Source organism: Opisthorchis viverrini (genome assembly GCF_000715545.1).
Source record: "Opisthorchis viverrini unplaced genomic scaffold opera_v5_21, whole genome shotgun sequence".
NCBI lineage: Eukaryota > Metazoa > Platyhelminthes > Trematoda > Opisthorchiida > Opisthorchiidae > Opisthorchis > Opisthorchis viverrini.
The window spans coordinates 2,921,551-2,935,762 of NW_008751677.1; the positions used below are offsets into that span (position 1 = coordinate 2,921,551).

Genomic DNA, 14,212 nt, shown 5'->3' on the forward strand with positions numbered 1-14,212 from the left:
CTGCAACTTTGGGTGTAGAGGGAGGAGAACGTGGGACAGAATTCCACGATTGGTCGTACGCATAGCTTAAAGATTGCAACCATCGTGTCTGGAAGGTGGCAGCAGCGCAGTATTAGAAAACTTAGCCTACGCGCTCTTGCTACCTGAAATTGCACCTGATTGTACCTGGTATTGCTCGCTCAGATTGTGAGCATAATTTACGTATTTGCGGGCACGCCTAAGCTTGCAGGATCAAAATCCGTTTACTATCGGTGGAAGGAAAACATTTGGATTAGGGTACGGCTTATTTTTTGGGAACATATCAGACTGGAGCAAAATTGGACCGTCAAAATTGGAAGAAGCTTGCAACAACCCAACGAAGGAAGGCATGTGAAAAGTAAACTGCGTAATGCGGAAGGTGAAAGAACAACAAATCCGGTGAATCGGCAGTGTTGCAGGCTTCACGGATTCCCGGATTGATACACAGTATAGAAGCTTGTACCAAAGTTTCCCGGGACGATTTTGTTCTTGTCCTTTAGCGGCTGTCGTTCACCTGAAAGGCACAAGTGAAAAAACGGTGTAGCCCCACTAGTTTTGTTCTCAGCGCGGAGCAGTGTACATGCCGGTGTGAGAAATCAGATTAATAAACGTCTAATAGTACTTTGAGGTGGGTTTTAGAAAGAACATGGACAACTTTCAGAAAAATGTTATTCCACGCAGCCACTACGCGAAATGAGAAAAATTTTGCCCAACGAATGTGCGTGCCCTGAGCGTGAAAATCTTACCCTGTCCCCACCGTGTTTGGGGTCAATGGTAAAAATACCTGTTTGCCAAGCTTTGTTTAACCAGGAAATAAGTATGAATTAGGTCTACTCGGAGACGAGGATACTCCAAAGAAAAGAGGTCAGGCACCGCGAGACACGTTTCGTAGTCCACCTATTTAGGGCCGGCAACCATTCGCGTAGCGGCTCGCTGGACATGCTCAATAAGGGTGATATCCTTCGTGCGTCCTGAGTAGACAACTTGGTTGGCGTACTCCAGGAGCGGCCTGACGTAGGCCCCATAGCGTATTACGAAGCTCATGCGAGCAATACGGAAGATATGCCGAATCATCCGTGAAACGGCGAATGTCTTTTGGACCGACATGTTCGGCGAAGGCATTCTCTGAGTCTCCGAGCCATATATGAGTGCATTAAGAACAAGCTGCCAGTTCAACGATCACTGCTTTGCAGCTTCAATATCTATTTGGAGGGCACTGGCATCGGAACTCCAGAATTTCAGGTCGTCCGCAAAAAGTAGACACTGATTTGCAAGAACATCTGGGAGGTCATTGACGTAGATCAGAAACAGCACCGATACCAGGACGGAGCCTCGAGGGACTCCAATGGAGACCGGCGCTGGAGAAGAGTAGAACGGGCCCATTCTCACTCAGAATGATCTGTCTGATAGGAGCGCCTTGATCCAGCGAAGGTTTTTCCCTTGAATCCCGTACGACTCGAGTGTGTGGAGCAGCGGGACGTGTGGGACCCTATCAAATGCTTTTTGGAAGTCGAAAAATATGGCATCCGATATGAGTCCTTCGTCCTTGGCTTGGGTTAAGCTGTCCATAAACACGAGCATGATAGTCATGCAAGAACGGTTTGGGAGAAATCCGTGTTGGGCTGGAGATATCAGATTGCTGGAAGTAAGGTGATCTAGGATAGCTCGCTTCAGAATGCGTTCCATCACCTTGCACGGCACGCTAGTGAGGCTTATAGGCCTATAGCTGCCAAGCGATAGTCGGTCACCAGTCTTGTAGATTGGCGTGACAATCGCTTAATTCCAAGCAGAGGGAAGGTGGCCTTCGTCAAGCGACTGATAAAACACCAAGTGTAAGTGATTCGCCAGTGGGGACGACGTTTCCTTCAGGGTCTTTGGATAAACCTCGTCAGGTCCCAACGCGCATGATAGGTTGATCTTGTGCGAGAGTTGGCGAATATCCTCTACCCTGAAGACCAAGTCGGTCAGAGGCTGTTCTTAGTTGCACCTTGATAAGAATAGATGTGACGAGGACCTGGATAGAGTTCCCCGTAAACCTTAGGTATCACAGTTGTGTTACTCGTGGGTTCTCCTTTCCTGTCCCTTAAAGAGAACGCGGATGGCCTGTTTCTACAGTGGTCCCATATAGTTGATCAGCACATTTATGTTTTTTTCGGACTAGGTTTCCAATGGTGGCTTGTTCTCGTAAGTTCCATTGGCGGTTCCGCAATTTACAAAATGCCAGCTAAAATCCTGTGTCAACTGTAGTCAAGGTTTTGAAAAAAGTTGAGACTTTTTTCCAGAAGACGCATAATTCTTTTTCGTAGCCTGCGGCTTATAGGAATGAGTGCTGTTCTTTGGGATGAACGTTGCGTCAGCCCTGTTAACCTTATACAGGATGGTCCTGTATATCTCTTCCACCGAAGCCGGTCCCAATGTAAATACACATTTCTGGGTTGTTTGCACGGCAGAAGCTTAGAATCCACGTTTGAGGTTTGGGATTTCTGGCACAATAGCGGGTGAAATCAAAGGTCAACACACAGTGGTCACTATGTTTCAGCCGACCGTTAATTGGTCAACGGAAAATCTTTCGTTGGTAATGACCAAATCCAGCAGGAATGAAAGTTGGCCTGCGCGGACTCAACGATAAGTTTAGTCCAAGCTCTCTGTTGGACGCGCCGCTGCAAAAGGTACACTTCATCCGACGCGCTGGAGCCCTATCACGGAGGTCTTTGGAGCACTAAAGTCACCTACCAGCAGGAAATGAGTGAAGTGGTAGTTGGAAAAGCGTTACTCAAGGGTTCGTATGAGGGATTTGTCATTATCAGGGAGACTCGAGGCGCTACGGTAGACCACACCGAGAAGGAGAGAATCGGACCCGCGTAGCGAGATTTGGATCCACAGTGCATTGCAGAAAAGTGCAGGAGTGGTGTCAGAGAGGACAATTGAAATTGACGGAGCCGCATGTATGCATAAAGCAGCCACAACAGCCCTATTACGTTTTGAGTCACCTCGAAAAACAGAGTAGCCGTCAATCAAAACACCCTCGTCAGAGACATCTCGTCTAAGCCAGAGTGCGATTATGTACGGCTGTTCAAAGCAAGATGACTCTTTGATATCGCACAATTTTTTGCAAAGGCTGAGGCGGTTTGTTAACAGGCATCTCAACGCTGTCTCTGCTACATCATGAGTTGAGGGCCGAAGGTTGTGTGACCAGAACGGTTAGTAGACTTAAGAGTTGTACGTCGGGTTAGAGTTCAAGGATCCAAGGGGGCCTTTGAGGCGTACCCGTTCATTTTTTATCTTGGTGATTTTGAGGGATGCTTGCAGGGTTTTTTCGCCCCGTGAAAGCCCGAGTTGCTCGGGCCTTTTACCTTTGCGGGACGGAGTTTTTCCCCGTGGACGAAAATTTCCATAATTGCCGCTTGAAGCTCCTTCAGCACCCTCTCGTTGACCACCAGATTTGCTTTGATCAAAGATTTGGGGAAAACTTTCGTTCGTTTGGTTTCTGGGGCGTTTTGGCGCAGATCGATCGGAAATTTGTCTCTGTGAGACTCCGAGCGGTGGCTGACGGCACCAAGAAGTAATTTATCTGGTGATTCGCCCGTTTTCGCAGAGGACTGCACCTTGAAGCCAGCCGGCAGTTTTCCGATTTGGCGAAGCTTATGTGGCTTGTCTAGTTGCAGTCGCCTTTCTTTCTTGCTTGAGAGGACACCCGATCCGCCAACGATCAGCATGGTCTACTGGGTCTACTAGAAATTTCTAGGTTCGCTGTGGCCCGGTTTGTGGGGTTGACCGTCGGAGCCCTGGGCGACGACTTTGTCCACAAACAAAAAGGCCATTTTTGACGGATTGGAGCTGGAGATTGGTAGTTTCTCATTCTCAGTGGTCGTTTGGTTGTCTCAGCTGTCCCCGATGCCGAGGTCAACGCGTACGGTTGATTTGTCCATGGGCTTCGCTTCTTGTCCCCACACATCTGACTCAATCCAGCCCAGAAGCTGTGACTGATGACGAATTTATTAGTGCGCAGGTGATGGTAGTCGTAATATACTTCAGAAGGTATATGCACTAATAACTGTTTTTATTATGGTTGACTGGTATAACGTGGTGGGTTGCATCGCGCACAAAAATAAATGCAATGCAAGATAAGGAGCAACTCAGACGGGGAACTTACCGCTTGTGAAAGTCCCTCGGTGAAAATCCAGACGGCGGGAACGTGTTTTCTCCGCAGGTACAGCTGCTACACGTGTTCCTCACTTGTTTATGGACTTGTGGAGTTTAGGTCGCTACTTGCTCCTTGTGCGTGCGCAAATTGTGTCTACTGTGTTGCGTCGATTGGCCGAGGTCTCTCCTTATATAAATTTAGTGGGCCGTGAAAAAATGTGAAATGACATTGATACCTTAGCGGGTTCACGGAACCGGTTGTCGGCCAAAGGTCGTCTTTGTTGGCCCGATGTTAATGCGTCTTTGCGACGCGGACAAAACAAAATGTGGCTAGTAGGCGCTGGCGTAAAATTGCTTGGGGGAGCAATTAAACGGAAGGCTAGCCGTTACGTCTGTCACGGAAAGAAGCGCTGATGGCTCTACGTATTTGAGCGCTGCTTCCACGTGTGGCTTGCCCCCTCCCAGAGCATCACTTACTTTGGTGGTCGAGGGGTCTGTTGTGACTAAATAGAAACTGTTGTCAGGAGACACGGTCGGTTTCGTTGGCGTGCTTCGGGAGCACAATGAGCTATGACTACAATCGGGTTGGCCTTGAGTTTGGGTTTGGCTGAACTGGCGCCAAGCGGGGCCTTGTTTTGTGCATCTACCCAAGAACTGCCGTGGTCCAGCTTTCGCACCTCTAGAAATCGAACCTCAGCTACACGCCTAATCGTTAGGTCTGCTTTCTGAATGCTGAAAGCCCGCTCCAAGATCCTTTGTACAACAGATGGAAAGACAAGACTAGATAAAAAGATGGTTAGAAGCCCAATTGTTCGCTTGCTTTACTTTTGGCGTGGCCATTCTGTGTGAAGCGATTGGTGAGCCGGCTTGGTGATGGCACCACCACGGAGCAACTGTGCCAGCTTCGTTGGCGTTATTCTTCTTGAGAATGACCTCTAGATGGTTATTCTGCTCTTCCCCACTGCTCTGTCCGCTAGAGATTTCGTGGCTATCTATATTACCGCGCCAGAGCGCAGGATGGCTTTCCTCGCGGCCAGAGGACCCGGGATTGATAGGCGAGCTACCCGTTCAGCAGAGAAAGTTCTTTGTCAACTTTCTTTCGGGTCGCTGTGTTCTTTGTGTTCGCATCCTCCACTGCTTTAGAAAAAAGCTGCAGCTTTGCGTCCAGTATCTTGATCAAAGCGGGACATTCACACCAGTCTTTCCTACTCAGCGATGGGGACTGGGCTCCGTTTTGGTGGTTCTCTTCTTAGCTGCGGTATACAATGCACCTTTTATGTAAAGACAGTTGGCTCAAACAAACCGGTCAGGAGAGTTACCTAACCGGCTTAACTTGTCGTCCATAAACACATGCATTTAAGAGGCCATCAGGCCTTGCAGGTGTGACATTGCATACTGCGTTTTACGTTCGATGGCAGCCATTTTGCCCACATCCGTTGTGGTCCATCAATTGCTGCAGAGAACAGTCTGTACTCATTAATGTCATGATTGAGACTGGGCGAAAAATAGGAACTGAGTCCAAGGTAACAAGGGTTATCACGTAAATGTTATGTCTGATTGAGGAAATTCGACAAACGACTCGCGTGTACTCTGTGAATGGACTGAACGGTGAAAGAATTCTTTCACAAATCTGCATGAGAGGAAAACGGAAGCGATATTGAACGTACCCCCTAGTTGATTAAGATTAAAGTAAACGATTGCTACAGCGACGAGTCCTTGGATGGTTAAGTTTGTGGCTATGTTTACGAAAAGCCCGTGTTTGGTGAAATAATTTTATACCAAACATCAATATACGGCATCAGAATTATCAGAATCACGTTGCACAGTGGAGCCGTATGAGCTCCTTTGGTCTCTGTTGAGGCATAAAGGATTTAGATGTTCCCTGCATGAGTGAGTTAGTGCCATTGCACAGAAAAGATCGCGAACTGATCAGAAAATGATTGGGGGCAGAAGGGCACGAATTAAAAACCCACCGAAACGGCTGTATCCGGACGAATGTCTCAGCTGATTGGAACAAACTCCCCCAAGAGGCGGCTTGGGCCGGATAAAGGATGTTTTCATGGTTGCAGGACAATTAGTGAGTAGGAAGACGACACAGTTAGGGATGAGAATGAAGTAGTTGCGCGTGAACCATCAAATCGCATAGTGCAGTGCCATGGCAGCAGTGAATTTATATACTTCTGTTTCCCGATAGCCCCTTAACGGGCGCCATACATGAGATGACAGGATTTGGGGTGTGTGGTTCTGTCGGAGGTGGGGCTTTTTGTTTTTGCTTGTGAGATCCGTAGAGGTGGAACAAAGGCGACCCAGGTACAGAATATTTCGAGCTATCTGTTGGACCACGTCGAGTTACGCGCAAAACCCGAAAAGCCAAATTGTTCAAGTGGAGCTTCGTCTACAAATGCGGTACTATAAACACAATAATGAAATAGTAAACCAATAATGAAAAGAAAACCCATAAAAGCCTCAAATAGCTTGACTACGCCGGCCTATACACGCCGGTTTAGGAATTGCTAACTTTTAACTGATTCCAAAGTCTACACCAACTCAAAGCCACGTGTTGACTCAACACCCTTATTCACTAATCTTACTGTGGATTGTGACAACGTCAAAAAACGGCAGGTGTTCACGTAAAAAGTAAGAAAGGTGGTATAGGTATAAAACCAAAATAACAAATAGGAAAAATCGCCTTCTACAACAAAAAATGGGGGAAATCAACAAAAGAATAATTGGTAGTTGTGATTCGATTGAAGATCCCCTCAGGTTTAAAACACAAGCCATATGAAATGGATGCCGTCCACACAGGGCTTTCGAAGCCTGGGAAGAGAAGGATGTGGGAGATCAATAGGGCCTGCTTGATTTGAGGAAGCATCAGATGGATGGAGTGTATTACCGGGAAAACAGTAACTTGAATTTTATCTTAAGTTGCTAACGTCAAGTGGCTAAATTGGATAGGATAGGATAGGATGGGATAGAGGTGGGTTCGTGCTTGGTGGCCCAGTACTAAGCGAGCGGTCAGGAACTGCCTCAATAGCCCAACAACCAACGACTGGCTACGCGTGCCAATATAGTGTCACTGTAGTGCGACAGACGGCGAACGAACCAGTTTACGCAGACAGAAGGTCGGTGTGACAAGGGGCGGTAAACACACAAGGATTAACGAGAATAGAACCCCCAATAGGTTGGACTGGGTGATCCACAGGTTGTTACGGGGTTTGGACCGAACCACAATTTGGGATGGAAGATGGACGTAATACAAAGGGCCACCAGTTCCCGGAGCAAGACTGCCACCTTCAAGCAACAAATGATGCATGGCCAAAGGCCAATAGAAACCGCTTTGAATATTATCACTACCGGCATAGGAGTTTCATCACTTTATACATTCATTTATTGTGTCCGCTTTTGGGAGAAGTAGAGAGAAGCGTGTGTTTATTTGGCAGAGTTATCTATCGCTTTGCAAGCCAGTGTAAGCCATGGGCGCCGCATAGTGTCTTCAGGCTATCCCGTATATCTTTTGAGATTTTTTATGGCAGTTTTCCATCATCTGTAGTTGAAAGCTTTGCCAAATAAGTGATAACCTGGAAGAGTCCAACACAGCAGCTACAAACAGACAAAATCTGTGCTCCTTTACTGATTCCCGGAATTGAAGGCTGGGTTCACAGCCACTAATGATGTACCCGTACCTCTGGAGGGGTGGCGGGTGCACGAACGTACCATGTTGGACAAAGCGACCTACCCTGAATAGCTTACTTAAACACCAGGAAGGATTTTCACACCCCGTGCATACAACCAGATCTGTAAGGTAGAAAGCAACTCAACAAATAAGTGCTGCTAATGCATTAATGAGGAACACCGGCTACCAGATATTTTCCGTCGAGGGAAAGCGGGCCAGCTCAACCAATTCAATAAAGCAGGCAGCCGCTGGAAAATGCTAATCAGGGATATTTCCTCGTTTCCCGTTTGTGCCTTAGCCTTTACACCTAATTACTTGCCCAACTTAGTAAAGAGTCTGTTTCCATGATTGTGCGTAGCTCCACTCATAGCCTACATAACTTCGACATAATTTTCTCAAATTAGGGTCATCTGGCTACGGCCGCAGTTGGTGGGAAAATGCTAGGGATATTTCCTCGTTTCCCGTTTGTGCCTTAGCCTTTACACCTAATTACTTGCCCAACTTAGTAAAGAGTCTGTTTCCATGATTGTGCGTAGCTCCACTCATAGCCTACATAACTTCGACATAATTTTCTCAAATTAGGGTCATCTGGCTACGGCCGCAGTTGGTGTTTGATTCTCAGGAAGCGGCCATCGCGGCGTTTCGTACAACATACTCAGTTATGGCGCAACTGCTCCTCAGAGTTTCTCTTTCCACCTTCTGCCTCCAGATATTTCACTAGTTCTCCATTCTTGCTGGCCCCCTGGAGCTGCAGCGACCCCTTTCTCTAAACAAACTGAACCCATTTTTGACGTCTTCTATCAGAACCTATTGACCTTTCTATTCTCTGCTTCTCTCATTAAAGGTTTCCACCCTTGTACCCCTCGCCATGATAAGTAACTAAAAATCTTGGGTACTAAAATTCACCAAGCTGGCAGAGGATATAGAAAATCTTAGGATTTCTCTTTGGTTCTCCTCATAATCAAGCTCTCAATCGACCGAGAGTCCTTAAGGGCTTCCTCAGAATACCACTCTTTGAGTCATTCCTCGCTGCAAATTGCTCAGCCGCCTATTTCGTGGTTGATTTACCCCAAGCAGCTACTCCGTCACTTGTCCGCGTTTCCTCGTCGGTAGACGTATCACCGATCCCGTCGTTAGTTCCGACAACCTGATCGCTTACTTTGCTAGCCGCTAATTACCCGTTCATCAGAACTCAAACTCACGACCCCTGCCGCACATTTCACAACTCCACAACGGAGCAACAGCCAGTCTTTTGGCAGCGCGACCATCTCCCCGATGTATCAGACATTCTCTAAAACTCTCAAGGATTCTTTCGTACTGGGAAGGTCGGTATACAGTCCCAAGTCGTGAGACATGGCAGTCAAATCGCGAAATCCTTGTTCTCAATCTCTTTAATCACACAATGAACTCTGAAGTCGTTCTCTCCCAAGGGCAACAATCTGTTTTCCGCCCTAAATTCAAAAAGGATCTAAGCAAACAACTTCCAACTAGGAAGGGATCCACAACATCCCTTCTTTAATGTGAACCTCTGAACGTCCGGTCAAAGGCCAGTTGACCAGATTTGCCCCACCAATAAACGCCGTAGATGCCCACAAGCACAGATTCCTGTCTCAGTATCTGTTGGTGGTTTCAAGTTTCACTTCTTTGAGACCGTCAATGTAGTATATGGTGCCGGATACTCTATTGTTACGGCCTACCTGGATATCCAAAAGGCCTTTGTTCAGGTCCCTCGTGCATACCTGCCGAAGTAACTCAGTCCTATGGGAATCACTGGATCCCTATTGCGATGGTCCATCTCCTACCTTACTGATATGGAACAGATAATAATCTGGTGTCAAACAGCCATTTCCACCATTGATTACCAATGGAGTCATTAAAAGGAGCGTGCTAGGCCTCATCCGCTTCTCACTATATATCATCCACCTCTCTGCGCCTTGTCCTATGTTGAACCATTCCTTTTGGTGGACGACATGAGAGTCACTTACTCACTTCCTCCCTTCGATGAAGCTTTTGCCTTTCGCCAAATCCAACGAGACTTAGATTCTTTGACTCGCCGGTCAAATGCCTGAAGTCTAAGCCTCTCTTTTTCGAGTCCCATATGAACCGCTGTCGCCGCTCCTTCTCACATGATACGTACACAGTTAGCGGGAACCCTGCTACTCATCACCCAGACATCAAAGACATTGATCTCAGGTACTCTTGTACCTTCAGCTTATCCCACTACGTCCAGTTCCAGGTCTCTCCTGCGCATGAGCTGTGCTTTCTAATCTTGCGCTCCTTTTTTTCCGAGGGAAACTCGGGGTTTTTCCAGGTCTCCCTGCGCATGAGCTGTGCTTTCTAATCTTGCGCTCCTTTTTTTCCGAGGGAAACTCGGGGTTTTCAAGTTATGCGCGTGACCAGCTATTGCATTGTGCCTAGTTTTCTCCTTCCTCGATGCCCAAAATAACACCATTCATCAAAAAATTATTCCCACAGTCCAGCCCGCTCCCCTACCGATCCCGCTGCATAATCTTTGGCCTTGAGCCCATATGGCTCAGAAGGTTAAGCCTAAATCCAACTCTCCCACGACAGCCAAATACGAACACACTTTGTAACTGGCCCCAGGCGCCTCCAGAATGCGCTTATTCTGATCTTCCAAACCTTTCGTAGGGATCCAACCATTTTGGTGGACCTGCTGTCTGTGCTCTTCACAAGGTCTGTAATTTCCTCTACAGTCCTCGTTCCAGCTCGTGTTTTTCTGGTTCTGGTCGATAGACAGAATGGACAGTTTCGGCCATCTTTTTTAGGAATGAAATTTTGGCGGAATCACCGCTTAGTAGCTGGACGAAACATATATGATTTTGTAGACGCTAACTAGAAAATTTTTGGAGTGGCTGTATGACTGCAGATGTCGGTCGTTAGTTGGTCGTGTTTGAATTTCCAGATGGATATTTAGGTCCTCAGCTATGGGCAGGCGGTCGACTCTTTAGGGAAGCAGATTAAAGTACAGTAATGAAAAGCATAACAACTGTGTATGCGGTGACTCATTTTGTGAAATACCGCTGGACATTCTTCAGAGCATTCCTATGGCAATTCGGCTGGGGAGGCTGGAGAAGCCGACTATGTTCACAGAGGTATGCATAAACTAGGAACAATATATATATATTTGCTGCGTCTATCCGTAGGTAATGGTGCAAGATTGAAGAAACTGGCACCTTCAGTCGCCCTTTTGGGAACGCGGACACATCAGCGAGGTAATAGGAATTCTATGGTTTTGTGGTGGGTCCGGATCTGGGGGTCATGATAAGGCTAAGACAGATTTAAAACCGCACACCATAAACGAGAAATTCGGTTGAGTCTCCCGTGAAAACCAAATTGATTTGCAAATGGGTATTTCTCGAAAACAGTGCAATTTGGTTTCAAGTAGATCATAAGGTTGACGGAAACTCGGGGACTGCGCCTACCTGATGAGCCCCAAGAAGGGTGAGACAGGTCGTGGGCTGTCGAAGAGTTTTCAGCAAACTTGTGAGTAGTTTCCTTGATGGAAATAAAACCGCACATGTTTGTTAAGGAATGCGTAAAAGGTGACCGGCCTTGAACCAGTGGTAGCCAGAGTTAGCTGCAGTTTCTGGAGTTCTCTAAATATCCCTAAACAACACGTTCAGGTCTTCAGCAACGAGCAGGACAGTTAGGAATTAGAGAAAGATAGATAACAATCATAATAATGCTGTTTAATCCCAACTAGTGCGTGGCACACCGTCTAGCATGATCACACAAATACTGTCAGAATAAAGCACGGCTGAGAGGACTGGCGGGCACTGGTAATTGCACGAAAAATGGACAGTCATAAACAGCGGACAGTATACAATGTAGATTTGTTCACGCCAGGATCATTGAGAAGGCGAGAAGGAAATGAATTGCATTATCAGGGTAATTTCTTTCGAGATTTTTGCACAATCACCGTAGTGTCAATAAGCAAGCCCTAGGTGAGAGATTTATTCTTCAGGATGGGGCAAAGGGGATGATAGGCTGCGGACAAACAAGTAATTGATAGATTCATGATCTGGAAAGGATTGCCCGTTGAGCGGATGGTGGTGAAAATTAACAGTGGGAAATGACGGAAAGAGATTCCCATAGTACTGGTGGTTGTGGAAAGACGGTAGGTAACTGAGGATTCGGCTAGGCGTTTTACTCCAATCCTGTGAACCCTCAAGGTGTGCGACTGAATTAGAGGATGACTGCGGTAGTAAGACGCGTGTTTGAGGCAGGGAGTTCCATCCCTATCGATGGAAGGTGTTAGCGTGTTCCCACCGATGAGCAGTACATAACATGGGTCTAGATAACTGTAAGCGGATGCGTTTTTATGCTGGCATGGAGTCCTGGTGACAGCTCTCCACAATACGGCAAACGAGGGTTCAAGCATGTAACGGTCGAACGGTATCTTCGAGTGACGCGTAATACCAGAACCTCCGGGTAGGCAAAACAAAGTCGGAGCTGGGTTTCTATACGGTACTATTAGGGTAAGAGAGATTCACAATTTGTACAAACCTCGACAGTAGATACGCGTCCAAAACAAACAGTCCGCTTGGACTTCAAAAGTGCAAAGCAAGGGAGCAAACAGGCTCCAACGTGCGACAGTCACACGTGCAAAGTCAGATACAAAATGACCGGATGACCTCAAGGCCAAATGAGTGAAGTGGTAAGGACAAAAAACGTCAGTTCATATATACACACTAAACACAAAAATGGGGCGGGGGTTACAAATGGGGGCATAATAAACGTGGGGAATTTCATTGTCAACATAACGGATGATACAAAGCTGAAGACCCCGTGGTTTTTTCAGGCACAAGAGGCAAGTAGCTTGGGTTTTTTGTGGACCAAGAGCGTAGTGCTTATGGTTCCAGCCTCTGTGTGTTCTGAGTGGTCAAGTTGAGCAAGGTCCTTTGTAAGCTAGGTGGAGGTCGTTTACCAGTTTAGCTATCCTGACGGATGACAGAGTTTTCAGAGCTGAGGAGAACAGGAGGGTAGATAGCTCTGAGTAAAGAAAACATGCTCTCTGGGTGGCGGCACTACGGGGATTTTATTTGATGCCGAGCTGTGTGGCCCGGTGGAGCTAAGGTAACAGAAGATACACTGAATCGATTGCGGCTGGTGTTATACAGGTGTGTCGTCATACAGATCCTAGCTGGCTCACAAAGAGGTGCTTCAAGTTTTGCTCCACTGCAGAGCGGGGAGTCACAAAACGTAAGTCCAGTTGATAGGATTAGGACGACGCAAAGCTCTTGGACACTAAAGTCACACTCTGTGGTTGAACAAACTTAGCAACAACTCAACGAATTAACTTAACAAACAACAGACGGGTAAGAACAGGTCTCTTTTGAATAGAACTTGGGCCCTGACATCCTCAAGAACAGACAATGATGGGTGGTTGAGCCCCATTTTGTCTGAAATGCGTTGAAATGTAGTAGAGGGCCTGTTTCTTATATTGTAAAGGAAGAGTCGTTAAAATTTGAACTTCGCGGGGAACAGCGCAATTGAGGAACGTGAAACCAAGAGGCGTGCTTATGACGTGGCAAGTTACTTTAAATTGTAGGGGGCAAAAATTAGAACAAGGATGAGGGCATTATGAGTATTTTGGTGACGAAGCCGGTTGATTCAAATTGAAACATTGGACCGTTTAATATCTTGACTGGGCTGATAATGATGAGGTGGAGAAATTCGCTGTAGGTTTAAATAGCAAGCTGTCTCGTAAGTATGGTGTGCATCTAACTGGGTGGACTCACCGGCATCGCTGTTAGGGTGTAATGCAAGGTAAAAATCTTGGTTGCTGAGGCAGCACTAACACACAGGAACAAACGAGAGCTATAATAATAATCTCTTAATGGGGTTGACAGAATCGGGTTGATTTATGGGGTTGACAGAACAAAGGTCCTGCAGCGCACGAATGTTTGGATCCGAGGGAAGAGTTAGGCTGATTAAAGGGCAGCTGGGGCCGGTTGAACTGTTTGTTCGTAGTCGTGAGTAAGCATGTGAGATGTAGGATGACAGTCAGGAGTATGAAGAGATGTGCCATCAGTTTGAGAATGGCATTTTCCTGCCATGATTTCACTGACATACTTCGGTGACCGGACAACCGCCTGTTGTTATTATCAGCATACGTCGTGGCTGAGATTATCGAAAAAAGAATGCGCGTTTCAGCGATCAGCGGGATCTTGGTGAGTCAAGAGGATCTGCATGTGTAGACCTGTATACAATAACAGGCAATTTAGGTTCAATGGACGTGTAGCGCAGATTGGGCAGTGTGGATGCTCAAAATATTTTGCGTTCGGATAGGCTGCTTTGATGGTAGGATCTCGAGGATGAGGTCACTGTGGCTGTAAGATCCGGACGGCTAAGGAT

General features: G+C 46.8%; 1 protein-coding gene across 1 annotated transcript in view; it reads right to left on the reverse strand.

Moving 5' to 3' along the window:
- Window positions 1–6,488: 6,488 nt before the first annotated feature.
- T265_01928 (hypothetical protein) overlaps window positions 6,489–14,212 on the reverse strand; it is a gene marked incomplete at both ends in the record, with an annotated part of 17,240 nt that continues 9,516 nt past the window's right edge. Inside the window, one exon of the mRNA XM_009166054.1 lies at window positions 6,489–6,570. Coding sequence (XP_009164318.1) covers window positions 6,489–6,570 — 82 coding nt within the window. The remainder of the gene's footprint in view (window positions 6,571–14,212) is intronic.